Source organism: Xenopus laevis, chromosome 4L (genome assembly GCF_017654675.1).
Source record: "Xenopus laevis strain J_2021 chromosome 4L, Xenopus_laevis_v10.1, whole genome shotgun sequence".
NCBI classification, from domain to species: Eukaryota; Metazoa; Chordata; class Amphibia; order Anura; family Pipidae; genus Xenopus; species Xenopus laevis.
The window spans coordinates 149872202-149899417 of record NC_054377.1 but is presented as its reverse complement, the minus strand read 5'-3'; the positions used below and the strand labels follow the sequence as shown (position 1 = coordinate 149899417).

The window sequence follows — 27216 nt, the reverse complement described above, 5'->3', positions numbered from 1 at the left end:
TTCCAGTCTCTTGTTCAAATCAATGCATGGTTGCTAGGGGAATTTGGACCCTAGCAACCAGATTGCTAAAATTGCAAACTGGAGAGCTGCCGAATAAAAAGCTAAATAACTCGAAAACCACCAATAATAAAATATAAAAAACAACTGCAACTTGACACAGAATATCACTCTCTACATCATGCTTAAAGTTAATTTAAAGGTGAACAACCCCTTTATGGCATCCATACGTGGACTGAGCCTTTAGCCTGATCAATTGGCCTTTGGATCAAACCCCAGGATAACATACAAGTAACTATAAATTGACCAGCTTTCTATTGCTGTCAGTCTGAGCCAACAGCCCTAACAATCAGAACATCCAGCAACCCTTTGCAGCTGTTGGCGATGGTGTGAGTTATAGTTCACCAAATGCCAGATCACAGTTAAGCAGGAATGTTCTGCCTCTGCAAGTACCTTATGAACGCCTGTAACTTTAGGGACATACTCCACTGAAAATGTTTTGTTCTTGTCATTGTTTGCGGTGACCTTGGCCTGGAATAGAGAGGAGAGATGTGATTAGGAGATAAGAGAGGTATGCGGGGAGTTGCAGAGCCGGGAACATTGTCATCATTCCCAAGACCTTTTTCATTACTTTCTGCTATAATTAATATTAAGGGACGGGCAGCACTTACCGTAGTTACAGTTAGGCCCATAAATCTTTGGAGAGAGACAACTTTTTTCTAATTTTGATAAATAAACCCAAGAGTTTATTAAAGCAAAGAAGTGGAATATTGTTGAGTGGCCAAGTCAGTCACCTGATCTGAAGCCAATTGAGCTGCATTTCACTTGTTGAAGACTAAACTTGGGACAGAAAGGCCACAAACAAACAGCAATTGCATTAAAAGGAGCAAACCCAGAATCTGGTGATGTCCATGAGTTCAACACTTCAGCCTGTCATTGCCAGCAAAGGCTTTTCAAACAAGTATTAGAAATAAACATTTTATTTTCAATTTTTTTAGTTCGTCCAATTACTTTTGAGCCCCTGAAATGAATTGATTGTGTTAAAAAGGCTTTAGTTCCTCGCATTTTTATGCAATCTTTTTGTTCAACCCACTGAATTAAAGCTGAAAGTCTGAGTTGTTTCATTTAAAATTCATTGTGGTCATGTACAGAACCAAAATTAGAAATAAAGTTGTCTCTGTCCAAAGATTTATGGGCCTAACTGCATATACTTTATATAAAAGATTAGAAGGCCTGTAGCAGTTATATTAGGACTATATTAGGTGGCTTTTGCTTTTACGGATTCAGCTATGCCACGTGACACACAAAAACAGAATGATGGGTAAGCGGGTGGGATCTATAATGGATAACTGGTGTTCATTATAACTAGGTGTGCTCACTGATACAATTCTATAACACGCACCTCTTCCCTGTTTCCCTCTGGATCTTCTATGTACACCAGAACCTCGCCAGTCCCTGCACTGATGGTCTCCACAGTAAACGGTGCTGTTCTTTTCACCATATTGCCTGTTGGTTCAACACCTAAAAGAAACATGAAAAAAAAGCATGTTCAGTTACAACCAATCCCTGGTCACACTCTGCTTCTCAATTACGATTTCCCAGTACTTGCCGAGAGCTTTCCGCTACCAGGTAATTCTGTAAGTCAGTGGTCCCCAACCAGTGGCTCATGAGCTACTTGTTACTCCCCAACCCCTGGGATTTTGCTTCTATTGGCCTCAAACCACAAATCCATGAAGCCTGATCTGATACAGCATCACATTGAAAAATAACAATATATTTAACTAGAAGATTCCCATCACTTTGTCCATATCTATACAGATACCACAAAATGATGCCAGCATAGGTATTCTCTTGTACAGGTATGGCATCCGTTATCTATAGCCAAGTACTGGTGCCAGCAGGATGGAAAGGTCAACTTTACATTAACTCTTAGTATGTTATAAAAGCATCTATTCTAACCAGCATTTCAGTTGGTCATCATTATTTGTTTATATGTAATTAGTCTTCCTTTTCTTCATCTCATCAACCTGCAGCTGAAAAAAGTCGAAACAACCTGAGCAACAAAAAACAGATCCACGGTGTGGCTTCAAGTTTATTTTCCTTGTTCTTTTTTTTTTTTTACTTATTTTTTCTTTTTGAGACTCCCTTTTTCATTTAAAATCACTTCCTGGTTGTTATGGCAATTAATCCCATAGCAACCAGATAACAGTTTCAAGTTTGAGCAAAATGTAAATTTTTTAAAAACCACAAAGAAAAAATATAAAATGAAGATCAAATGGCAAATGCATGTGTTGTCTAAACTCGAATGAAATTTTATTTTAAGGCTTCACGTTTGGTTCTGTGCCTCCTAAACGACTGCTCGCCAACATGATGAAACCACAGAATTAAACCTACATCTGACTGCTGAGGTCCATAAAAGTATTATGAGGTGTGACTGTAGCAAAAATAAAATAGCTTCCATTAGCACATTTTGAGCTGTGTGCCTCTGAACTGGAGAACTTGCAATACAGGGAGAAAATATTTCATTTTTTACGTGAATTAAAGGGGAAGTATTACTTGCGCAGCAATGTCATCGCTTGGGTTTCAGAGCAGCTGGACGACGTATGCAGTATATGCCTTCTAGGGTGATTTAGCATTACTGGAAAGTCTGCAGTTTTATAAACATTCTGTTTCCCAGAATTATGTAAAGTTATAGCAGCCCAACCCATCCCATTGCCAGCAAAGCGATATAATCATATGGCTCATTACAAGCAATTATGAGGCTTAGAACGGCTAAACATCCAATAATGTACATGCTGCTACAGCTGCTCAAACTGGCATATCTATTTCTACTCACTGCAGACTACAGTCAGGCTGGATTTAGAGTAGAGAGGACTTTACAGGCTCCAGTTAATTCCCAGTATACATGTAAGTGATACTTCCAAGGGGACAGCTTGTTATATGTACCATGCGACCACGGATTAACTACCAGTTGCACAGGTTTAATTCCACGTTCCACTAAGTTAGAATTGTTGTCAACCTTAGTTCCCATATTGCTATGTAAGACCGACCAAAAGGAGATGGAGGGCTGTACCTACAATGAGTGACTGACCAGGATCGGAAGGAGGTGGGATATGTAAGACTAGCAAGGAGGCAGACAGGGCCTTCTACTCTACCATGTAAGACCAGGAAAATGACTGGTGTCAGACCATGCAAAATACACCAGGAAATGGACACAAGACTATATTTTACCATATAATATACAGCATAGCAGAAACTGGACTGAAAGCTGCACTCTACTATGTGATATAGACCAGGAAATGGACAGCTACACTCTATGCTGTAATATAAACAAGGTAGTGCACAGAAAACTGCACTATAAACAGTATATAAACCCGGAAGTAAACAGACAGCTACACTCTATGGTGTAATATAAACCAGGAAGTAGCAGAAGGCTACACTCTATGGTGTAATATGAACCAAGTAGCACACAGGAAGCTGCACTATAGAGTTAGGGTTGCCACCTTTTCCCCCAGTGGAGACTGGGCAGGGGCGGGGGCCGTGATGCGGCAGGGTGGTGACGTATAGGGGCAGGGCAGTGATGCGGAGGGGTGGGGAAGTGATGCAGAGGATTGGGACAGTGACGTCAAGGCATGTGTATAGAAAACGGATTCGCACACACACTGGTTAATGCAGTCTGGGAGTATCCCCTTTTATTCAGACACCAAACATTCAACGTTTCGGGGGGAAAACACCCACCCTTCATCGGGATACAATTCTTAGTGCAGTAACCCATTTAAACCCATCTTCCCACGCCTTCTTTTCCCATCATGCAACTTTGGGAAAAGAAGGCATGGAAAGTTGGGTTTAAATGGGTTACTGCACTAAGAATTGTATCCTGATGAAGGGTGGGTGTTCCCCCCCCCTCATGGGTGTTCCCCCCCCCTCAAACGTTGAATGTTTGGTGGTGGGTGTTCCCCCCGCCCCGAAACGTTGAATGTTTGGTGGTGGGTGTTCCCCCTCGAAACGTTGAATGTTTGGTGGCTGAATAAAAGGGGATGCTCCCCCGACTGCATTAACCAGTGTGTGTGTGGATCCATTTTCTATACACATGCGTTGCTAAGGGAACCGGCCGGGTCAGCGAAAGAAACGCACCACCAGTTGCAGGATTGGTGAACTATAGGTGTGCGGTAGGAGAAATTACATTGTAATCAAACAGTGACGTCAAGGGCAGGGCTATGACGTGTGTTAATCATGAACAGAATGCTGCACCCTACAGTGTAATATATACCAGGAAGTATCAGATGGCTACATTCTATGGTGTAATATGAACCAGGTAGCACACAGAAAGCTGCACTATACAGTATATAAACCAGGAAGTAAACAGAATGCAACACTATATTAATATAAACCAGGAAGTAAACAGAAGGCTGCACTATACTGTCTAATATAAACCAGGAACTAAACAAAAGGCTGAACTCTACAGTGTAATATGAACCAGGAAGTTAACAAAACACTGAACTCTATGGTGTAATATAAACCAGGAAGTGAACGCTGCACTCTATGGTGTAATATAAACCAATAAGTGGACAGAAGGTTACATTTTGCTGCACTCTACCATGAAATAGCACTAGTGCCCGTTAGCAAAGCAAGAATTTTTTTTTCTATGGCGATGTTACTAATCCACCTCTGCAAAAAGAAACCAAGAATAACTTTGTAAGAACCAATGAATCTGCTTCAGTAACTGTTCTCAGGTAGAATAAATTAAATGACATGGCAGACAGCCATATACCCAAGTATAGAGGACAATTACCTAATCCATAAGCTCTGGCTTTCTTCGGGTTCAGTTTGGGCTTCAAGGGTGCCCCAGGCTTTAACTTGGCCTTAGGGAACTGTGACAAGTAGGTCATTACAGAGTGTTCATCAACATTCGGATCGATGATTTCTTCTGGGGTAATCACCTAGGGAACAGCATCAGAATTAGCCAGGAATAATTTTACATGTCAGTTAAGATTTGATTTAAATCTGTAATGTCATAGTATGTGAAGAGGGGACTAATTTAGTCAGACTTTATCAGTAAGTGCTACGACCGCATTTTTGCCTAAAAAACTTATTATAACATATTTATACTTCCCAACCACACATTGACACTGCAGTCCAGGGGAATCCATGTAAAAATGATTAATACATACAATTTAAAATTAAAAATCATAAACACAACCCTACAGCAAAAGTGTGTAATATGGTTGCCTCTTCAGTAGAATTCCCAATCCTGAACAGCACCTGACAGGGATGCCCACTTTTGCCACTGCTCTTCAGCCTCTGTATAGAACCCATGGCTCTAATGGTTACGTCTGACCCTTTAATTCATGGGATTGAGATAGGACCAGGACTAAAGGCAACTGGAGAAATTAATATCCTGGACACTTTCAAGGGCAAATTTGATGCAAATTAAAAAGATAAATTTAAATTTTGGCAAGTGTCTCATGTGTTTCCAATAATGGCTGAAGCCAAACTAACAAGGTTTGAATGGATCTATAACAACATTTCTTTTAGAAAAACTAAAACTTTCTCTTTTCCCCTCTTTACTTTTTTCTCACTCTTTTTCTTTTGGCCACTACTGCCACTAACAACTAAGGTATGAAAACCCGACTGTATAAATGCTAAGCAGTGATCTGTGATACAGCATGATTTTGAGAAAGTGAACGATATATGTGTACCCATTTAATATGGTCCAAGAGGAGTGGCCAAGTATAACATGGAAAATAAATAAAAACAAAATTTAACAAACGCTGCACAGATTAGCCTATTTAGTTAGCTAATTATGTTCCTTTACACAGCAAAACAGTTCACATAAATGTTTCTGCATCTATCCCCAAATGTGCCAATACCTGAGGGACTCCCAGCCAATCATCAGCTTGCTGCATAGCCTCCCTGGCATTCTCCACTGGCTTCTTAGGATCCCAAGACTCCCAATCAGGACATAAACCTGGAAAGAAATATTAGACATTCATTTGCCATTGGTTCATCAGTTGGCCCAATCACATCCCACTTGGAATTAGGATCCGCAACCTAAGAGGCTCCTGCAAGTCCTGTGTGATCCGGACATGCAACACGCGTTTTAATTCATCTAGAAATTCTACCCGACTCGCAACTGCCTTATCCGCAACCTACTGACCATTATTTAACAGGAAGTGCTGTTGCTGCAAGCCGGAACTCACAGGTTACCCACAGGTGCCAGACCTGCTACAGGACTCTGCTGCAAGTACCATGCCAACTGTCAGCTATTGGAGAAAGAAATACTACCTGAATTGAACATTAATTACAATGGTCTTCAGTTTGTTGCAATCTGGTTGCTGTTTCATACAAAGGCAACCGTAGCTTGTAAATCAGCAATTCCAGGAAAGCCACAGACTGAGGATCAGTTAATTAAAGAGATAGTAAAGGAATTACCTGGGGCACAGCTATCCACCAGAGCTCCCAGTGCCTTTCCATCCTGCCAGTTCTGGCTGAAATTGGTGATTGGCAGCTGAGGGATTTTGTTCTGGATCCAGCCCAGAAGTCTCTGCTTTGGTGTCTGTTTCTTGGTTTCCTCGTCGCCTTCATCTTCCCAAACGGGCATGGAGATGGAATAATGCAGAATGAGGGTCCATATCAGGCCGAGGATCAGCTTCAGGTTACCGTCCACAATGGCTTTGCTGTCTGAACAAACAGATGCAGAACTGGTTATCTCAGATACAAGCTAAAACTAAATATCAATGGGTGCAATAGACCTTCCAGGCTGCTGCGCCAACAAAATTGGGTGTTTTCATATAATGACAAAATAACATTTAAACAAATGAATGTCGACTACAGGAAATGTTCTGTATCCTAGTTTTGTGATTATTGGCCCTCAGTTGTTACCGGATCCATTATCCAGAAACCTCAGATAACGGAAAGGCCGTCTGCCATAAACTCCATTTCATCCAAATAATCCAAATCTTTAAAAATGATATATTTTTTCTGTGTAATAATAAAACAGTAGCTTGTACTTCATCCCAACTAAGATATAATTAATCCTTATTGGAGGCAAAACCTTGGGTTTATTTAATGTTATTTTCTTGTTTAGTAGACTTAAGGTATGGAGATCGATGAAGCATTCTGGATATCCAGAATCAACGTATTTTTCCCATAAAAGATATTAAATTATAAGGGCACAAACGAGTGTGTTGAGAATACTGGTCTACATTTACAAATGTGGAACTGCCATACTGTTTCATTTGGCAAAGACATCCCTTACAGACTGCATGCACAACATACCTTAGCAGTCACCTCATTTTTTTATTTGCTACATAAATGCAGCAGTCGCATCTGGTTGGAAACAACTTCAGCATTGGTTTACCTGACGGCTATATACATAATTTTGTACCGTGTTAGCCATTGAAAAAAATGCAGAAAATGTAAAGTTTGGTGATACCTTTTATTGGCTAACTGAATAAGTAAAAATTGCAAGCTTCCGAAATTGTTCCGAAAGTTTGCAATTTTTTTACTTATTCAGTTAGCCAATAAAAAGTATCACCAAACTTGGCTATATACATATACACCATAAAAGTGAATCAAAACGTGAAATGAAAGCGTTAATTCTCAGAAAGTGAAGCAGAACGAACAATGGTCCAATCAATAACAAGGGAGCCTCTGCACGGCAGGAATAATGATAAACATTTATCTGGAGCGAAACACTCCGAGATCAGAAATGATTTATGTGAGAATAAACGTATGGGGTGAAACAGTCTCGTGTATAGAAAACTGATTCCAGCCATGAAACTGATTCTCCGCGGAACATAAAAAGAAGATTAAGGCTGATCCTCAGCAAGAAACGGTGCTAAACATGAAATATGGCACTTTCATCCATAAACACGAGAAAGCATTGCTTATACTGTATGGGACCTGTTATCCAGAATGCTGGGGTTTTCCAGATAACTAATCTTTCTGTAATTTGGATCTTCATACCTTAAATCTACTAGAATATCCATGTAAACATTAAATAAATCGGATTCTGCTTCCAATAAGGATTAATTATATCTTAGTTGGGATCAAGAACAAGTTACTGTTTTATTATTGCAGACAAAAAGGGAAATCAATTTTAGAAATCAGGATTATTTGATTATAATGGAGTCTATGGGAGGAAGCCTTTCCGTAATTCAGGGCTATCTCGATAATGGGTTGCTGGATAACGGATCCCTTACCTGTACAATCAGTACATAATTCATTTATATCATAGGAAAATACACACACTACTGAAGTTAGCTTTCACAGCTACAGCTAACTTTGTGCACAAAACCATCCTTCCCCATATATTATATAGTTATACATACTAATGTGAGCTGCCATATTGAAAGTACAGAGTAAGTGTGTCCAGAACATTCCATCTCTGTATATTTGCAGTTTTACATAAGGGTGGGAGCTGCCATACTATTACAGTATAGCAGGCCCGGACTGGCAATCTGTGGGTTCTGGCAGATGTCAGAGGGGCTGCTGTATGGTTCCATAGAAAGTTACCATATAGTGGGCTGGTAGGGCCTCTTTCTACTTGGAATGGCAGGGCCTATTTTGACTCCCAGTCCAGGCCTGCAGTATAGACAATACATTATAAGAATATACAGTTACTGCACGTAAAGAACATTATTTATAATACATAAGGGTGGAAGCTACCATTTTATTTCTAGGGATGCACCGAATCCAGGATTCGGTTTGGGATTCGGCCTTTTCCAGCAGGATTCAGATTCGGCTGAAACCTTCTGCCCGGCCGAACCAAATCCGAATCCTAATTTGCATATGCAAATTAGGGGCGGGAGAGGGGAATCACATGAGTTTTTGTCACAGAACAAAGTAAAAAATGTTGTCCCCTTCCCATCCCTAATTTGCATATGCAAATTAGGATTCAGTTCGGTATTCAGCCTAATCTTTCGAGAAGGATTCGGGGGTTTGGCTCTCTTTACCTCCAATATGGACTAAATTATTAATCAAGGGGAACCCCCAATTTAATTCTTCTAGCAAAACCACATTTCAGATGCTAGCAGCCCCAATGGTAAATTGTAACTCTAAAAAACCTGATGCCCTGACAGCCTTGTACCACAGTTTATCTGTTTTATTATGAACAATCCAGACTATGGAGCAATCAATACTCTCTGTCATTTGCTTAACGAAGCCTGTGCCTTAATCTTCCCAATCAATAAAGGCTTGTTCCCCTAAAGGCTACACGAATCCCTACCCTGTATCAGTCAGCTCTATGTTCACTTATATTTTTATTATATTATCAAACTAAGGCAAAGGCAAGTTTCAGGAACGTACCGGAACAGCCTGGACCATGACACACACTAACAGGATTGTCTACTGGACGGAATATTTAATATAAATAGAAAACGTAATTATGTGTGACCCAATGTTTTCCCAAAACTTGGCAATTCAGCTACACCTACAGCTTTGCCTCCCCTAAAACCTTCCATGAGCTCCATGCCCTGCATAGTCTGTACACAGGGAGATCCCATAAAACTATGGCAGCTTATGTATTCCCCTGTACTAAGCATAATTCAGCAGGAACAGTCCCTAAGTTTGCTCATAGTCTGTACAGAGAGATCCCATAAAACTATGGCAGCATAGGTATTCCCTGTACTAAGCACAATTCAGCAGGAACAGTCCCCTAATTTGCTCATAGTCTGTACAGAGAGATCGCATAAAACTATTACAGCATAGGTATTCCCTGTACTAAGCACAATTCAGCAGGAACAGTCCCTAAGTTTGCTCATGGTCTGTACAGAGAGATCCCATAAAACTATGACAGCATAGGTATTCCCTATACTAAGCACAATTCAGCAGGAACAGTCCCCTAAGTTTGCTCATAGTCTGTACAGAGAGAGCCCATAAAACTATGGAAGCATAGGTATTCCCTGTACTAAGCACAATTCAGCAGGAACAGTCCCCTAAATTTGCTCATAGTCTGTACAGAGAGATCCCATAAAACTATTACAGCATAGGTAATCCCTGTACTAAGCACAATTCAGCAGGAACAGTCCCTAAATTTGCTCATAGTCTGTACAGAGAGAGCCCATAAAACTATGGCCGCATAGGTATTCCCTGTACTAAGCACAATTCAGCAGGAACAGTCCCTAAGTTTGCTCATAGTCTGTATAGAGAGAGCCCATAAAACTATGGAAGCATAGGTATTCCCTGTACTAAGCACAATTCAGCAGGAACAGTCCCCTAAGTTTGCTCATAGTCTGTACAGAGAGAGCCCATAAAACTATGGAAGCATAGGTATTCCCTGTACTAAGCACAATTCATCAGGAACAGTCCCTTAAGTTTGCTCATAGTCTGTACAAAGAGAGCCCATAAAACTATGGCAGCATAGGCATTCCCTGTACTAAGCACAATTCAGCAGGAACAGTCCCCTAACTTTGCTCATAGTCTGTACAGAGAGATTCCATAAAACTATGACAGCATAGGTATCCCCTGTACTAAGCACAATTCAGCAGGAACAGTCCCTAAGTTTGCTCATAGTCTACAGAGAGATCCCATAAAACTATGACACATAGGTATTCCCTGTACTAAGCACAATTCAGCAGGAACAACCCCTAAATTTGCTCATAATCTGTACAGAGAGATCCCATAAAACTATGGCAGCATAGGTATTCCCTGTACTAAGCACAATTCAGTAGGAACAGCCCCTAAGTTTGCTCATAGTCTGTACAGAGAGATCCCATAAAACTATGGCAGCATAGGTATTCCCTGTACTAAGCACAATTCAGTAGGAACAGCCCCTAAGTTTGCTCATAGTCTCTACAGAGAGATCCCATAAAACTATGGCAGCATAGGTATTCCCCTGTACTAAGCACAATTCAGCAGGAACAACCCCTAAGTTTGCTCATAGTCTGTACAGAGAGATCCCATAAAACTATGGCAGCATAGGTATTCCCTGTACTAAGCACAATTCAGTAGGAACAGCCCCTAAGTTTGCTCATAGTCTCTACAGAGAGATCCCATAAAACTATGGCAGCATAGGTATTCCCTGTACTAAGCACAATTCAGCAGGAACAACCCCTAAGTTTGCTCATAGTCTGTACAGAGAGATCCCATAAAACTATGGCAGCATAGGTATTCCCTGTACTAAGCACAATTCAGCAGGAACAGCCCCTAAGTTTGCTCATGGTCTGTACAGAGAGATCCCATAAAACTATGGCAGCATAGGTATTCCCTGTACTAAGCACAATTCAGCAGGAACAGCCCCCAAAGTTTGCTCATAGTCTGTACAGAGAGATCCCATAAAACTATGGCAGCATAGGTATTCCATGTACTAAGCACAATTCAGCAGGAACAGCCCCTAAGTTTGCTCATGGTCTGTACAGAGAGATCCCATAAAACTATGGCAGCATAGGTATTCCCTGTACTAAGCACAATTCAGCAGGATAACAAAAGCATAATGGCTCTCCAAAATAATAAATAGAATATGCACTTTTTCCTTTATATTATAATAAATTAGGTTTAGCTTGTAAATCTCCAGCGGAGAAGCTGCTTTATTATGAGTGAAAAAGGCGCATTTACATGTATAGGGCCATAAAAAAGAAGCTTTTTATTAGAATCCCTGTAATGTTTTCTTGGAAGTGAAACTGCGCTGATTATTACTGAAGGATGAAAGTAATCAATGGCAGAGAAATAAAGCCAGCGTTCCTATAATAACCCATGGACAAGTCAGGGCCCAGCATTTCTGCCAAACTCAAATCTCTACTTATGTTTTTTTTTTTTTTTTTTACTTTTTTATTAAGTTTTTTTAACATTCAATTTACAAGTAACAAACAGAATATTATAATTTTTTTTTTTTTTTTTTCTCTACTTATGTTTTAAGGAGAAAAGAGGGGGGGGAGCAGTGGCAATAAAAGATGGAGATGGGATGGAACCCAAGTAATGAGCGTTTAGGGACCTCAGCCAAGGGGAGCTGCTGAATAGAAGGGAATTCATGGAATAGGTCTCAAAGCAAGAACAGCACCAGCCTGGAATTTAAAAAATAACTAAACTTTAATTATTAAATTTTTCTTGTAATTATTTGCCTTCTTCTTCTGACTCTTTCCAGCTTTCAATTGGGGGTCACTGACCCCATCTAAAAAAACAAATGCTCTGTAAGGCTACAAATGTATTGTTATTGCTACTTTTTATTCCTCATCTTTCTATTCAGGCCTCTCCTATTCATATTCCAGTTTCTTATTCAAATCAATGCATAGTTACTAGGGGAATTTGGAGCCTAGCAACCAGATTGCTGAAATCTGAAACTGGAGAGCAGCTGAATAAAAAGCTAAATAACTCAAAAACCACAAATAATAAAAAATGAAAACCAATTGCAAATTGTCTCAGAATATCCCTCTCTACATCATACGAACAGTTAATTTAAAGGAGAACAATTCCTTTTCAGGGGGATTCAGTTAAATCCATAATGATGAATAAGGGTAATTAGTCACAGGTAAGTGATAATGGCTCTTCCCTCCTCCAGCCTTTTCATTTCTGGTACATATCAAGCTGATACATGAACAGGTATTCTCTCTTTAGGAACAGGATTACGTGGGTGTCTGCAGGGACCTGCTGTGTCTTTTATACAGTCAGCAAGCAGTGGGAATGAAAATAAACATTCACTGAATACAATAATCCCCTCATACTAAACTGTCTAAGGGAATGAATATGGCACATTTATATGAATACAAATATAAAGAGAATTAATTTCCTGGGCACACAATAAGCTATACCCTCATACTGTACTGTCTAAGGGAATCAATATGGCACCTCCTCCCATATGTATAAATACAAATATACAGAGAAGGAATGTTCTGGGCACACAATAAGCTATACCCTCATACTGTACTGTCTAAGGGAATCAATATGGCACCTCCTCCTCCCATATGTATAAATACAAATATACAGAGAAGGAATGTTCTGGGCACACAATAAGCTATACCCTCATACTATACTGTCTAAGGGAATCAATATGGCACCTCCCTTCTCCCATATGTATAAATACAAATATACAGAGAAGGAATGTTCTGGGCACACAATAAGCTATACCCTCATACTATACTGTCTAAGGGAATCAATATGGCACCTCCCTTCTCCCATATGTATAAATACAAATATACAGAGAAGGAATGTTCTGGGCACACAATAAGCTATACCCTCATAATGTACTGTCTAAGGGAATCAATGTGGCACCTCCCTTCTCCCATATGTATAAATACAAATATACAGAGAAGGAATGTTCTGGGCACACAATAAGCTATACCCTCATACTGTACTGTCTAAGGGAATCAATATGGCACCTCCTCCTCCCATATGTATAAATACAAATATACAGAGAAGGAATGTTCTGGGCACACAATTAGCTATACCCTCATACTGTACTGTCCAAGGGAATCAATATGGCACCTCCCTCCTCCCATATGTATAAATACAAATATACAGAGAAGGAATGTTCTGGGCACACAATAAGCTATACCCTCATACTGTACTGTCTAAGGGAATCAATATGGTACCTCCCTTCTCCCATATGTATAAATACAAATATACAGAGAAGGAATGTTCTGGGCACACAATAAGCTATACCCTCATAATGTACTGTCTAAGGGAATCAATGTGGCACCTCCCTTCTCCCATATGTATAAATACAAATATACAGAGAAGGAATGTTCTGGGCACACAATAAGCTATACCCTCATACTGTACTGTCTAAGGGAATCAATATGGCACCTCCTCCTCCCATATGTATAAATACAAATATACAGAGAAGGAATGTTCTGGGCACACAATTAGCTATACCCTCATACTGTACTGTCCAAGGGAATCAATATGGCACCTCCCTCCTCCCATATGTATAAATACAAATATACAGAGAAGGAATGTTCTGGGCACACAATAAGCTATACCCTCATACTGTACTGTCTAAGGGAATCAATATGGTACCTCCCTCCTCCCATATGTATAAATTCAAATATACAGAGAAGGAATGTTCTGGGCACACAATAAGCTATACCCTCATACTGTACTGTCTAAGGGAATCAATATGGCACCTCCCTCCTCCCATATGTATAAATTCAAATATACAGAGAAGGAATGTTCTGGGCACACAATAAGCTATACCTCATACTGTACTGTCTAAGGGAATCAATATGGCACCTCCTCCTCCCATATGTATAAATACAAATATACAGAGAAGGAATGTTCTGGGCACACAATAAGCTATACCCTCATACTGTTCTGTCTAAGGGAATCAATATGGCACCTCCTACTCATGTGTATAAATACAAATATACAGAGAAGGAATGTTCAGAAACTGCATGGAAGTGTTATAAGTAAAGAAAAACCTTACCATATATATGTGCAGAGCATTATACTAACAAGTGTGTGATGTACTCAAGAGCTTACAATCTAGGCACGTATTTAGTTTCACCACGAGATGTTTATACAGGTGTAATAGGCTGCTTTCACCCAAAGTCTGGCCTGTAAACTCTCTGGCCAATCAGAGTCGCAGGACAGGGAAGCCTCCGCAGCCCCAGCTGTTGAATACATCTTTGTTTGGGAATAGGGGAAGGGAATATCCGTGCCCATGCCAGTAACTGTGTGTGGTCCCACACTGCTCACTTTACCAGTCTATCACCCCCAACAATCCTGCCTTTATAACTTCTTTATAAGGTGAAAGTTATTGCCTTAAGGATCGTGTTTTTCCAATAGAAGCCACATGTTCTAATTAGTCTAATTAAGCATATCCACCAATACGCAGTCGTTATGGGCAAATAAATTCCTCAGCATGAACCAGGGTGCCTATGCCGCCCAATCAGAATCCTCCATTCAATGTTACAATGGCAGAAGGAGTATTACAGGGTAAAGCAGGGGATGCAAAACTGCTGCCAAGCAGAAAATAAGGTTTAAAAGTTTTAAAATGAATAATTCTACCGTCAAATGCTGAGCAAGTACAGCTTATTAGGACCAGCTCCCAAAAGCTTGCAATCTACAGGCAAAGTTCATAAGGCGGTTGCTTTCAAACAAATGGTTGGCTTGGCTGCAAGAATAGCGCAAGTCCTTATATAACAAAGGTATGAGCAGCCCAATGATAGAGAAACACAAATTACCATTAGTAAGAAATATTCAGGAGTCGGAATCATGGGCTCTTATCATCTCCGCACAGTGTAGAAGGAAACCATACGGCAGTGCTGCTCCTGATTTCATTGGAAATATTTCTCATTTAATATAAAATACATATACGCTCTAATATGCAAACCCACATTTAGATATGGACCCCAGCTCTGGAGCATGACCAGACCCTTCCTTCCCCTAGCTAGTCATGGAATGGTTAAAAGGAGTGGTTCATCTTTAATTTAATGTTTAGTGTGATACAGAGAGTGATATTCTGAGACAATTTACAATTGGTTTTCATTTATTATTTGTGTTTTTTTTTTAGTTATTTAGCTTTTTATTCAGCATCTCTTCAGTTTACAATTTCTGCAACCTGGTTCCTTGGATCCTAATTCCCCTAGCAACCATGCACTGATTTGAATAAGAGACTGGAATATGAATTGGAGAGGCCTGAATAGAAAGATGAGTAATAAAAAGTAGCAATAACTATACATGTGTAGCCTTACAGAGCATTTGTTTTTTTTAGATGGGGGTAAGTGACCCCAATTTGAAAGATGTAAATGGTCAGAAGGAGGCAAATAATTAAAACTATAGCTGATTCAAAACTACAACTCGCAGAGATTTTTTCCCCAACAGCTCAGCTGATAGAGGGATTTTGAGTGTTGTAGTTTTGCCAGAAGTCCCCTATTCCCCACCAAGGTTTAGATAGAGCTGCATTATGAGAACTCTTTCACAATGAGGGAGAAGCTTGCTCAGAATTGAAAGTTGTGATACATTCGCCACTTGCGGTCTCTCCGCTCAGCAGTCTTGCTGGAAGTCAGATCTTTTCTACAAGCTACAGAATAAGAACGGCGCTACCGCCTATGAACCTGCAAGTACAATATAGGCAAGTAATCACTTTAGCCATCTGGAAGGGTTTTATTTTCATAAATAAGGAAATTATACCCATTCGAAAAAGATATAGAATCCAAAGAGATGGAGAGATGGTTGTCATGCGACCTCGCTGCCTGGCTAGAACCTCTCAGCAAGTAAAGAGGCTTAGCAGAAGCTAAAATAAAATGTCATCAGGTAATATACACCCTGGCAGCCAGTACCTGGTGCTCTACCCACCAACGTGCGTCTACTATTGCAGTTTTCCCAGGGGCCCCCATTTCAGGCTACTGTTCACATCCGTGTGATGTGATCTGGTTCCAGCAGAGCTCTGTACATGTAACACTAGCAGGGCCTCAAACATCAATATCCCAAGGCCTTGGAGGAGAAACCGGTCCGAAATTCCCCTTTGCCAGAATGATCTCAGGCAAGGCCCTGCCTCCTGCCAAGGTTTCAGAGTGAATGTTGGGGCAGCAAACAGAGATCATATTAGACAAGAAACCTCTAAAATGCCAAATATATTGCAACAGTGCAAAGGCATTCTCACAGGTCTTTATCACAGGGCAGTATCTCAGTGCCCTAAATGGGTTAAACAGTTCTGCAAAGGAAAGAAAAACCCACTTTGCACTAAATATCTGCTTCAAAACATTCCTAAAGAACCGAGGAGTCACACAACTGTATTATCAAAATGGGCAGTGCTGAGGAGTCACCCAACAGTAATGTCACAATGGGCAGTGCTGAAGAGTCACCCAACAGTAATGTCACAATGGGCAGTGCTGAAGAGTCACCCAACAGTAATGTCACAATGGGCAGTGCTGAAGAGTCACCCAACAGTAATGTCACAATGGGCAGTGCTGAAGAGTCACCCAACAGTAATGTCACAATGGGCAGTGCTGAAGAGTCACCCAACAGTAATGTCACAATGGGCAGTGCTGAAGAGTCACCCAACAGTAATGTCACAATGGGCAGTGCTGAAGAGTCACCCAACAGTAATGTCACAATGGGCAGTGCTGAAGAGTCACCCAACAGTAATGTCACAATGGGCAGTGCTGAAGAGTCACCCAACAGTAATGTCACAATGGGCAGTGCTGAAGAGTCACCCAATGGTAATGTCACAATGGGCAGTGCTGAAGAGTCACCCAACAGTAATATCACAATGGGCAGTGTTGAGAAGTCACCCAACAGTAATATCACAATGGGCAGTGTCGAGAAGTCACCCAATGGTAATGTCACAATAGGCAGTGCTGAGGAGTCACCCAATGGTAATGTCACAGTGGGCAGTGCTGAGGAGTCACCCAACATTAATGTCACAATGGGCAGTGCTGAAGAGTCACCCTATGGTAATGTCACAATTGGCAGTGCTGTGGAGTCACCCAACAGTAATATATCAATGGGCAGTGCTGAGGAGTCACCCAATGGTGCAGTGCTGAGGAGTCACCCAATGGTAATGTCACAATAGGCAGTGCTGAGGAGTCACCCAATGGTAATGTCACAATAGGCAGTGCTGAGGAGTCACCCAATGGTAATGTCACAATGGGCAGTGCTGAAGAGTCACCCTATGGTAATGTCACAATTGGAAGTGCTGTGGAGTCACCCAACAGTAATATTACAATGGGCAGTGCTGAGGAGTCACCCAATGGTGCAGTGCTGAGGAGTCTCCCAATGGTAATGTCACAGTGGGCAGTGCTGAGGAGTCACCCAACAGTAATGTCACAATGGGCAGTGCTGAGGAGATGACCCTATCATAATGTTACAACGGGCATCATGGAGGAGTCACTAATTGGGAGCATGGATGCCTATGGTGCAGGACACACACAATATGCAATCATGGAGAAATCTATAAAAATATATTATAGTGTCTCACTTATACAAAAGTCTAACATGTTGAACAGTTTGAAAGGGATGAAGTAAGTAAAGAAAGTAGCAGAAATAAATAAATGGACAGAAAGTAGCAGGCCAGCTGAAAGATTTCTTTCTTTTACCATAGGAGCATAGGAATGTACAGTCATATGAAAAAGTCTTTGGAGTTTTGTTTATCACTGGCTGAGCGTTCAAAGTAGCAACTTCCTTTTAATATATAACATTCCCTTATGGAAACAGTAGTATTTCAGCAGTGACAAAGTTTATTGGATTAACAGAAAATATACACTATGGATCATAACAAAATTAGACAGGTGCATAAATTTGGGCACCCCAACAGAGATATTACATCAATACTTAGTTGAGCTCCTTTTGCAAATGTAACAGCCTCTAGATGCCTCCTATAGACTTCTATCGCTGAAGAATTTGTTGATATTGGGTTGAATTCATCCGACCCTGGACTTTAACAAGGGCCCCAGTAGTCCCTGAACTAGTCACACAGCCCCTGAACTAGCCACACAGCCCCTGAACTAGCCACACAGCCACACAGCATGATGGGACCTCCACCAAATGTGACAGTCGGTAGCAGATGTTTTTCTTGGAATGCCGTGTTCTTCTTCCGCCATGCAAAGCGCTTTTTGTTATGACCAAATAACTCCATTTTTGTCTCATCAGTCCAACGCACTTTGTTCCAAAATGACTGTGACTTGTCTAAATGAGCTTTTCCATACAACAAGCGACTGTGTTTGTGTGAGTGCAGAAAGGGCTTCTTTCTCATCCCCCTGCCATACACATGTTCTTTGTGCAAATTGTGCTGAATTGTAGAACGATGTACAGATACACCTGCATCTGCAGCAAGATGTTCTTGCAGGTCTTTGGAGATGATCTTTGGGTTGTCTGTAACATTCTCACAATCCTCCGCATATGTCGCTCCTGGATTTTTCTTGGCCTGTCAGACCTGGGTTTTACAGCAACTGTGCCTGTGGCCTTCCATTTCCTGATTACATTCCTTACACTTGAAACTGACAGTTTAAACCTCTGAGGTAACTTTTTGTAGCCTTCCCCTAAACCCTGATACTGAACAATCTTTGTTTTCCGATCTTTTGAGAGTTGCTTTGAGGATCCCATGCTGTCACTCTTCAGAGGAGAGTCAAACAGAAGCACAACTTGCAATTGGTCACCTTAAATACCTTTTCTCATGATTGGACACACCTGCCTATAAAGTTCAAGGCTTAACGAGCTAATCCAACCAATTTGGTGTTGCCAGTAATCAGTATTGAGCAGTTACATGCATTCAAATTAGCAAAATTACACGGGAACCCAAATTTTTGCACAGCCATTTTTTCACATTTGATTTAATTTCATACAACTGAATACTGCTTCACTAAAAATCTTTGTCCAGAAAACACCCCAGTACTCAGATGTTCCTGAGAAATGAAAGACAATCACTGTTTATTTTTTTTGCTGAAAGTAAATTATTATGCAGGCTGAGAGGGGTTCCCAAACTTTTTCATATGACTGTATATTTCTGTATATTAAGGGCAATGGCTGTAGCTCATATGATCATTCAGACAAAGGCAATGTTCTGTGCAAGTTCAAATAGCCCTTCCCATGCTACACCCATATCTGTATCGCACCTGCACCCACAACGCAGCCCCAGGGACAATCTCTGGCCGGATATTGAGAGTGAATCAGAATTTCTGCTGACCCGAACAGAAAGGCCTTTCCTGCGCTGCTTCCGCCCAGCAGAGGTGAAGCAACTATAATCTGCCAAGGTTAGAGAATCTCTAGCTTCTCTCTGCTACATTGTTTCATAAGTCAGAGAACAGAAGGGGCCAGACCACTACCAATTACATTTACTCACAGTTACAAAACCAGCGAGAATGAGAAATGACTGGGAAATATACGTTTTCTTTCATTATCCAAAACACTATTTTTAGGAAAGTTGCCATTTAAAGGGGAAATAAGTAAGTGAATAATATTAAGTGCTAATACTATAGGCAATGTGACAGAAGGAGCTCCCATTGTGTAACTCTATTGTACCGACTGTCAGTTGTGCAACTCCGACCCTGGGAAGAGAGCGCTGAGTGTAAGTAGTTTATAGATAGGACGTGTGAATACACAACCTGCCAGAGGGAACTACATGACAAACATGCAAGTGCTGCTGCTGTTTGAGGTTTATTACAGATTAACAGATATATTTTTTCCCAGTTTAAAGTGGTTTTAGGGCTGCAGGGGCAAATGCAGATGGGGGTTCATCTCCGACATTCAGCTCAGGAATGTGTCATTTATTTAAAAGGTGTGACAGTCACATTTGCACACCTGCCACTTGTTCTCGCACTGGGTGGCCACAAAACTCCCACAGTTCCTAGTTTCTGGGCTGTTAACCTTAGGGCCCAATAACTAGTTAATATCTCAATAGACTCTCTTGGTTACACATTCTGATACTCTCTTGGTTCCACATTCTGAAACTCACATGACTTGGGGCAGCTGGGAAATTGACAATATGTCTAGCCCCATGTCAGATTTCAAAATTTAATATAAAAAAACCTGTTTGCTCTTTTGAGAAATGGATTTCAGTGCAGAATTCTGCTGGAGATGCACTATTAACTGATACATTTTGAAAAATTGTTTTTTTTTTCCCATGACAGTATCCCTTTAAGGGCAGAGACACACGCTGCGATTCGGGGAGATTAGTCACCAGATGACGAATCTACTTTGAGGCGACTAATCTCTCCTGCCTTCCTCGTGAGGCAACTTCGGGCGACTTCAGAAAATGAAGCGCAGGGAAATGGAAAAACTTAAAATGAAGGCAGGGGAGGCAGTTCCGGGAGATTCGTCTCCCCAAAGTAGAGGAGGTCAGGCGACTAATCTCCCAAAATTGCAGTGTGTGTCTCTGCCCTAAAATGCAAAAGTGAATAAAATCTCTGTACAAAAGGAACACGCCGACTAAACCAATCATTCCCCAAGTGAACATGATACTTTGTTTTTTGCTGATTAATTTCTCCTTAAATTTGTTTTCAATAACAACATGTCTGATCAGGAGCGATGATTAAAGCCATGGCTGTGCAGGTCACACAGTAAGGATATAGTGCAGCGAGTGTAATGTCCTGCACCAGCTTAATGGCAGCTTCAAAGCCCTAAATCTGCTAAATGGCTTTTGTAACGGAGAATGAAAGGCAAACTCGGCAACGCACGTCACCAGATTCCACAGCACACGGAAGGCACAATGCTTGGATGGCCTTGTTATTATAGGCATAATTGGGATGAAAATCCTGTAGGGGATTTTGGATGAGCATGAAAGTTCAGAAAGTCAAATTTTAATTCTTTACAATAACATTTCTTTTATACATACGTTCTGGGATGATTGAGCCTTTAATCTGCTTCTAAATGAACTTGAAAGAATAAATGATTGGAACAACAGGAAGAAAGGGGGAGTGGGGCAAACTAATGAGGGAGAGGTAAGGAGTGTATACCCATTTATTAAAGGTGATCCCACCCAGGAAGAGTTTTTTTCCCAATACAAACTGACATGGTTTTAAAGTTGATTGCAAATATAATACCAACTGAAAGTAGTACAGGTATGGGACCTGTTATCCAGAATGCTTGGGACCTGTGGTTTTCCGGATAACAGATCTTTCTGTAATTTGGATCTTCACATCTTAGAAAATCATGTAAACATTAAATACCAATAGGCTGGTTTTGCCTCCAATAAGGAAAAATTATATCTTAGTTGGGATCAAGTACAAGCTACTGTTTTATTAATACACAGAACATGGAAATAATTTGTAAAGTTTGGATTATTTGGATAAAATGGCTTCTATGGGAGACGGCCTTCCCATAATTCTGAGCTTTCTGGATAACGGGTTTCCGGATAACAGAGTCCATACCGGTTCTGTTCTCTGGTTCGCACTCTTGAAATAACATAACAGAATCCAGATAACTAGCATCTGCTACATTGTTTCAAGAGTCTGAACTAATGAACAGAAATGGATGGACAGACACTGCTTTCAATAGCATTATGCATTTACAAAACCACTGAGAAAAGTGTAGCGAGAACCTACCTTTGAGTTAACTGTTAGTATGATGCAGAGAGTGATATTATGAGTCAATTTGCAAATGTTTTTCACTTTTTATTATATAAATTGCTCTCCAGTTTGCAATTCCAGCAATCTAGTTGCTGGGGTCAAAAAGTACCCTAGCAACCATGGATTGATTTGAACAAGAGAATGGAATATGAATAGGAGAGGCCTGAATAGAAGATACATAATAAAAAGCAATAACAATAAATGTGTAGCCGTACAGAGCATTTGTTTTTAGATGGGGTCAGTGACCCCCTTTTGAAAGCTGGAAAAAGTCAGAAGAAGAAGAAGGCAAATAATTCAAAAAGTATAAAAAAAAAAAAAGAACAATTGAAAAGTTAAAGGTGAACCGCCCCTTTAACCCTAATAAAAGGGGAACGTTGCTATTTATTATAAATCTTCATTCTGTATTGTTTTATCATTAGGGGTGGTTCAACTTTTTTTGAACTTACACTTTTATTTTTGTTGTTAAATGAACAAGGAATATTGACACATTTTGTAGCCATTCATACAAAGCTCATTAGACAGTGTGAAGGCATGGTTACAGGGGTGGTTCAACTTTATGTAAACTTATTGCATGTTATAGCATGACCAATTCTAAGCAACTTTTCAATTGGTCTTCCTTATTTATGACCCCCATCTTAAAAAAACAAATGCTCTGTAAGGCTACAAATGTATTATGATTGTGGCTTTTTTTAGTCATATTGCTATTCAGACCCTCCCCTAATTATATGCCAGTCTCTTACTCAAATCAATGCACGGTTGCTAGGGTAATTTGGATCCTAGCAATTGGATTGCTGAAATTGCAAAAAGGAGAGCTGCTGAATTAAAAGCTAAATAAGGGCTCTTACTCATGAGCGGTTGTAGCTGCGCTCCCCTGCGTTCCGTTTTTCTGCGTTCAGCCGCAGGGGAGCGCAGGAATAGACGCATTACATTTTTTCCAATGGGGCTGTACTCACACAGGCGCGTGTAGGCACCGAACGCAGGAAAAATGCAGCATGTTGCGTCTCAACCTGGCGCCTACATGCGCCTGTGTGAGTACAGCCCCATTGGAAAAAATGTAATGCGTCTATTCCTGCGCTCCCCTGCGGCTGAACGCAGAAAAATAGAAGCACAGCTACAACCGCTCTGAGTAAGAGCCCTAAGAAGGATGAAAAAGGAAGACGATCGATCCGTGGTGCTCGCTGGAAGAACCCCAGCTGTTGCAGTTTTCCCCTGATAGGAGCACCGGCCCGGGGTTTCAGTTAAGTATACAAGTAAACTCAACCTTTCCTTCTCCTTTAAAGGTGAACAACCCCTTTAAAGAAAGAACATAAATAAGGTTTTAGCTTACTTTGTGCACAGAAAGCCAAAAAACACAAATGACCGCAGGGGGAAAATACGGGACCCCGAACCACTCCCTTGCGAGGGGCCCATCATGGATTAATGGAGTTTACCATTCATATCACTGGAAAGCAGCTGCAGCAGGAGTTACTGACCCTACGGCCACCCAAGGACCATTGCACCAAAGATGAAATTCTTTTCATGTTTTCCTGATTTGAAGTCCTTGCCTAGAAGCAAGATATATTTTGTATATTAATGTAAAGCAAGTCAGTTTCCAGGGGCTTTAACTCTCCCCGCAGAACTGGCATTGGTGTATTACACACACAGACTCCGGGGTAAGTAGTGAATGAAGTCAGGTGCACTTGTGGCTGTAGTCCGAGCCCCCCCCCCCCGGGTGCCAATAATTTCTTTAGCACATTCTCACATCCCCACCACCGGAACTATTAAATGGCTTTCAATTCCCATTCCCCCAAGTCCTCCAACCATGGCACATTATAAAAGTCGCCCTAGTTAAAGACGCATGCATAATTAACTTTCACTGGTAGAAATTCCCAATCGAGCAGCCGGGAACAAGTTCATTGAACGGAAAGTGTGGATAGAGCAAGCGATAAAGTAGGGCAGGACAAGGCTTGCTTGTTTTATAAAACTTCCCTATGGAAGAACAACATTTTCTGATCTACTTTATTAAACATTGCATGGAGTTACAGTATATAGCAAAAGTATTGTTATACTACTGTCCTTTTTAACTAGTAATCAGTCTCTAACCAAAAAAAAGAAAAAAAAAACAGTTTTCAGACATTGTTTACCCTTTAATTTTTATTCTCAGCACATATGATTAAAGGGGTTGTTCACCTTTGAGGTCATTTTTAGTATGATGTAGAGAGTGATATTCTCATATTTAAATTTTTTGTTATTTAAGGTTTTTAGAGTAATTTAGCTTTTTATTCAGCAGTTCTTCAATTTGCATTTTAAGCAATCTGGTAGCTAAGGTCCAAATCTCCCTAGCAACCATGCAATGATTTGAATAGGAGACTGGAATATGAATAGGAGAGGCCTGAATAGAAAGATGAGTAATACAAAGTAGCAATAACAATAACTGTGTAGCCTTACAGAGCATTTGTTTTTCAGAGGGGGGTCAGTGACGCCCATTTGAAAGCTGCAAAGTGTCTAAAAAATAAGAGCAAATAACTAAAAAATAAATAATGAAGACCAATTGAAAAGTTGCTTAGAAGTAACCATTCTATAACATACTAAAAGTTATCTTAAAGGTCGACCACCCCTTTATGCGCTCATGCACACAAGAGGTTAAGTTTGCTCTGCCCGACTCGGTTATTAACCCACTGACAGCCAGATGCCTGAAAGCCAAGAAGCCAAATTAGAATTAGGGAAAGCTTGTTCTCTGGCCGGGACATCTGCTGTGCAGACAACCCTCTGCATTACACATTTTACAATATCCTCTTGTACAATATCAGAAGTGATTTGGTAATGAAACATTTCAATGCATTATGATGTAAGGGATCCGTGTGTTCTTCGCCGCCTGAACAGCACCAAGGAGAATTTAGTCTTCCCGGCTGCGAGGGCAAACAATGTTCATTTGCCAGGGAGCAGTTTATAAAAAGGGCATTTGCCGGGAAGCGATTTAAGGTGCCACTTGTATAAAGGTTTCAGCTTGACCCAGTTCTCAGGCGAAAGGCCGGGGCTTGGGAGTGAATTCATTGATTGTTTTAGTTAAACACTGCCAATTTCATACAGAGTCCCCCCTGGAGAGATAATTCCACTTACACAAACTAATGGAATGTCAGGAATAACTCAAAGGGGACAGGGAAACCAAAAATACTTTTATTCATTGGATATATGGGTCCCAAAGAACTTTAACACCTTCCCTTATACTCTGCCTGGCAACAACCCTACTGCAAATGTTTTATGTTCATTATTTAATAGAATCACAGCCAACAGTATCAGACTGAGAATCATGGGTCTTTATTTAATCTTTTTCTGCCTCATTATTTATTTCTTATTGGCCCTTCTTGTCTAAGATTTCGGACTAGTCTTGTCTTTTTGACTCACAATGGAGGCTGGTGTTCTTTGTTTTTTTTTCTTTCTTTTTTTAGAGGTCTTTCTTTACCTGACCAAGAAGAGAGGGGGACATTAATAAACCTAAAAGGGTTAATAGGAAGTTGAAATTAAATGAGATATATTCTTCAACCCTCCACCTGCAGCTTCCACCCCCAGCATTCAATCCTGTTGAGAGATGCAAATGCTTGTACAGGTATGGGACATGTTATCCAGAATGCTTAGTATATATTTCCATAATTTAGATCTTCATACCTTAAGGGCAGGGCTACATGGCCGATTCAGCCGCAATCGGACGCGCTGCGCAAAATCGCAGGCGTCACATCGGATGCGACGGAAATAAGGTAATTCAATTGTCACATCGTGTCGCAGCACTGATGCAACGCGACTGTCGGATTCAGACGCTGCGTCTGCATCCGACAGTCGTGTCGCATCAACAATGCGACACGATCCGACACTGCCATTACTTACCTTGTTTTCGTCGCATCCGGCGTGAGGCCTGCGATTTTGCACAACACGTCGGATCGCGGCTGAATCGGCCATGTAGTCCTGCCCTTAGTCTACTAGAAAATCATTTAAACATGAATATGAACCCAATAGGCTGGTTCCAATACGGATTTATTGTTTCTAAGGGCAGGACTACACGGCCGATTCTGGCGCGATCCGACTCGCTGCACAAAATCGCAGGCGTCACGTCGGATGCGACGGAAACAAGGTAAGTAATGGCAGTGTCGGATCGTGTCGCATTGTTGATTCGACGCGACACGACTGTTGGATGCAGACGCAGCATGCAGCGTCTGCATCAGACAGTCGTGTCGCATCAATGCAGAGACACGATGCGAGAATTAAATTACTTACCTTATTTCCATCGCATCCAACGTGACACCTGCGATTTTGCACAGCGCGGCGGAATCGGCCGTGTAGTCCTGCCCTAAGTTGTTATCAAGTACAAGGTACAGGTGTGAAATCTGTTATCCAGAATGCTCGGGACCTAGGGTTCTCTGAATAACGGATCTTTCTGTAATGGATTGTCTTCTAAAAATAATTTAAACATTAAATAAAGCCACAACCAACAAATAGTTAAACGTCCAGCCAGGAATTTATACCGTGGATTAGAAGATGTTATTTAAAACTAGCATGGCCCCTGCCATTAGAATGACTCAAGCTGACAAATGAATGGTTCTGCGGGAAAACAAAGTATTGTTTTGAAGGTTTTAACCATTTTTTTCAGTTTTCTTAGGAAAGTAGGATTTTTAATGTTGCTTGGCTAGTCTTCATGTCTGGAATAACATTCATTACACGGGGACTCTTTCTAAAAGGCCACACACCACCGCTATGGTTCCATATTTTGTTTGGTAATTTGGATGCTGCAGTGTTACTCCAGTAAGGCAGAGCATCAACAGAACATACATTATAAAATGATTTTGTATTGGAATTCATATTTTACTTGTTATTGCAATACCACTTCACACTTGATGGCAGCAGAGCTTTGAAATGGACCCCCAGTCTCTTCCATTAATTGTAAGAGCTGGTTTCAGAAAGGAAAGTACAGGTATAAGACCTCTTATGTAGAACGCTCTAGACCTGGGGTTTTCTGGATAAGGGGTCTTTCCATAATTTAGAACCCCATACTCAATGTCTTGTAAAAAATAATTTAAACATTTAATAACCCCAATAGGTTGGTTTTGATTCCAATAAGGATTAATTATATCTAAAGCTGGCCAGAGAAGAAAAGATCCCATTGTACGAATCGAGGATTCCTACGATTTTCGGAACATGTGTGGAGAGTCCCGACATTTTTCGTCCGGCGGAGATCGGTCGTTTGGTCGATCGGACAGGTTAGAAAATTTCTGTCGGCTGTAGGTAATATCTCTACATGTATTGCCGA

General features: G+C 40.8%; 1 protein-coding gene across 4 annotated transcripts in view; it reads right to left on the bottom strand.

Moving 5' to 3' along the window:
* Positions 1-27216, bottom strand: part of flnb.L (filamin B L homeolog) — a 159246-nt gene that overhangs the window by 96228 nt on the left and 35802 nt on the right. For all 4 annotated transcript variants that reach the window (XM_018241908.2, XM_018241909.2, XM_018241910.2 and 1 more), the window contains exons 2-6: positions 6430-6678; positions 5868-5965; positions 4790-4937; positions 1400-1518; positions 451-528 (exon numbers count right to left, since the gene is read on the bottom strand). In XM_018241908.2, the coding sequence (XP_018097397.1) occupies positions 451-528; positions 1400-1518; positions 4790-4937; positions 5868-5965; positions 6430-6678 (692 nt within the window). The remainder of the gene's footprint in view (positions 1-450; positions 529-1399; positions 1519-4789; positions 4938-5867; positions 5966-6429; positions 6679-27216) is intronic.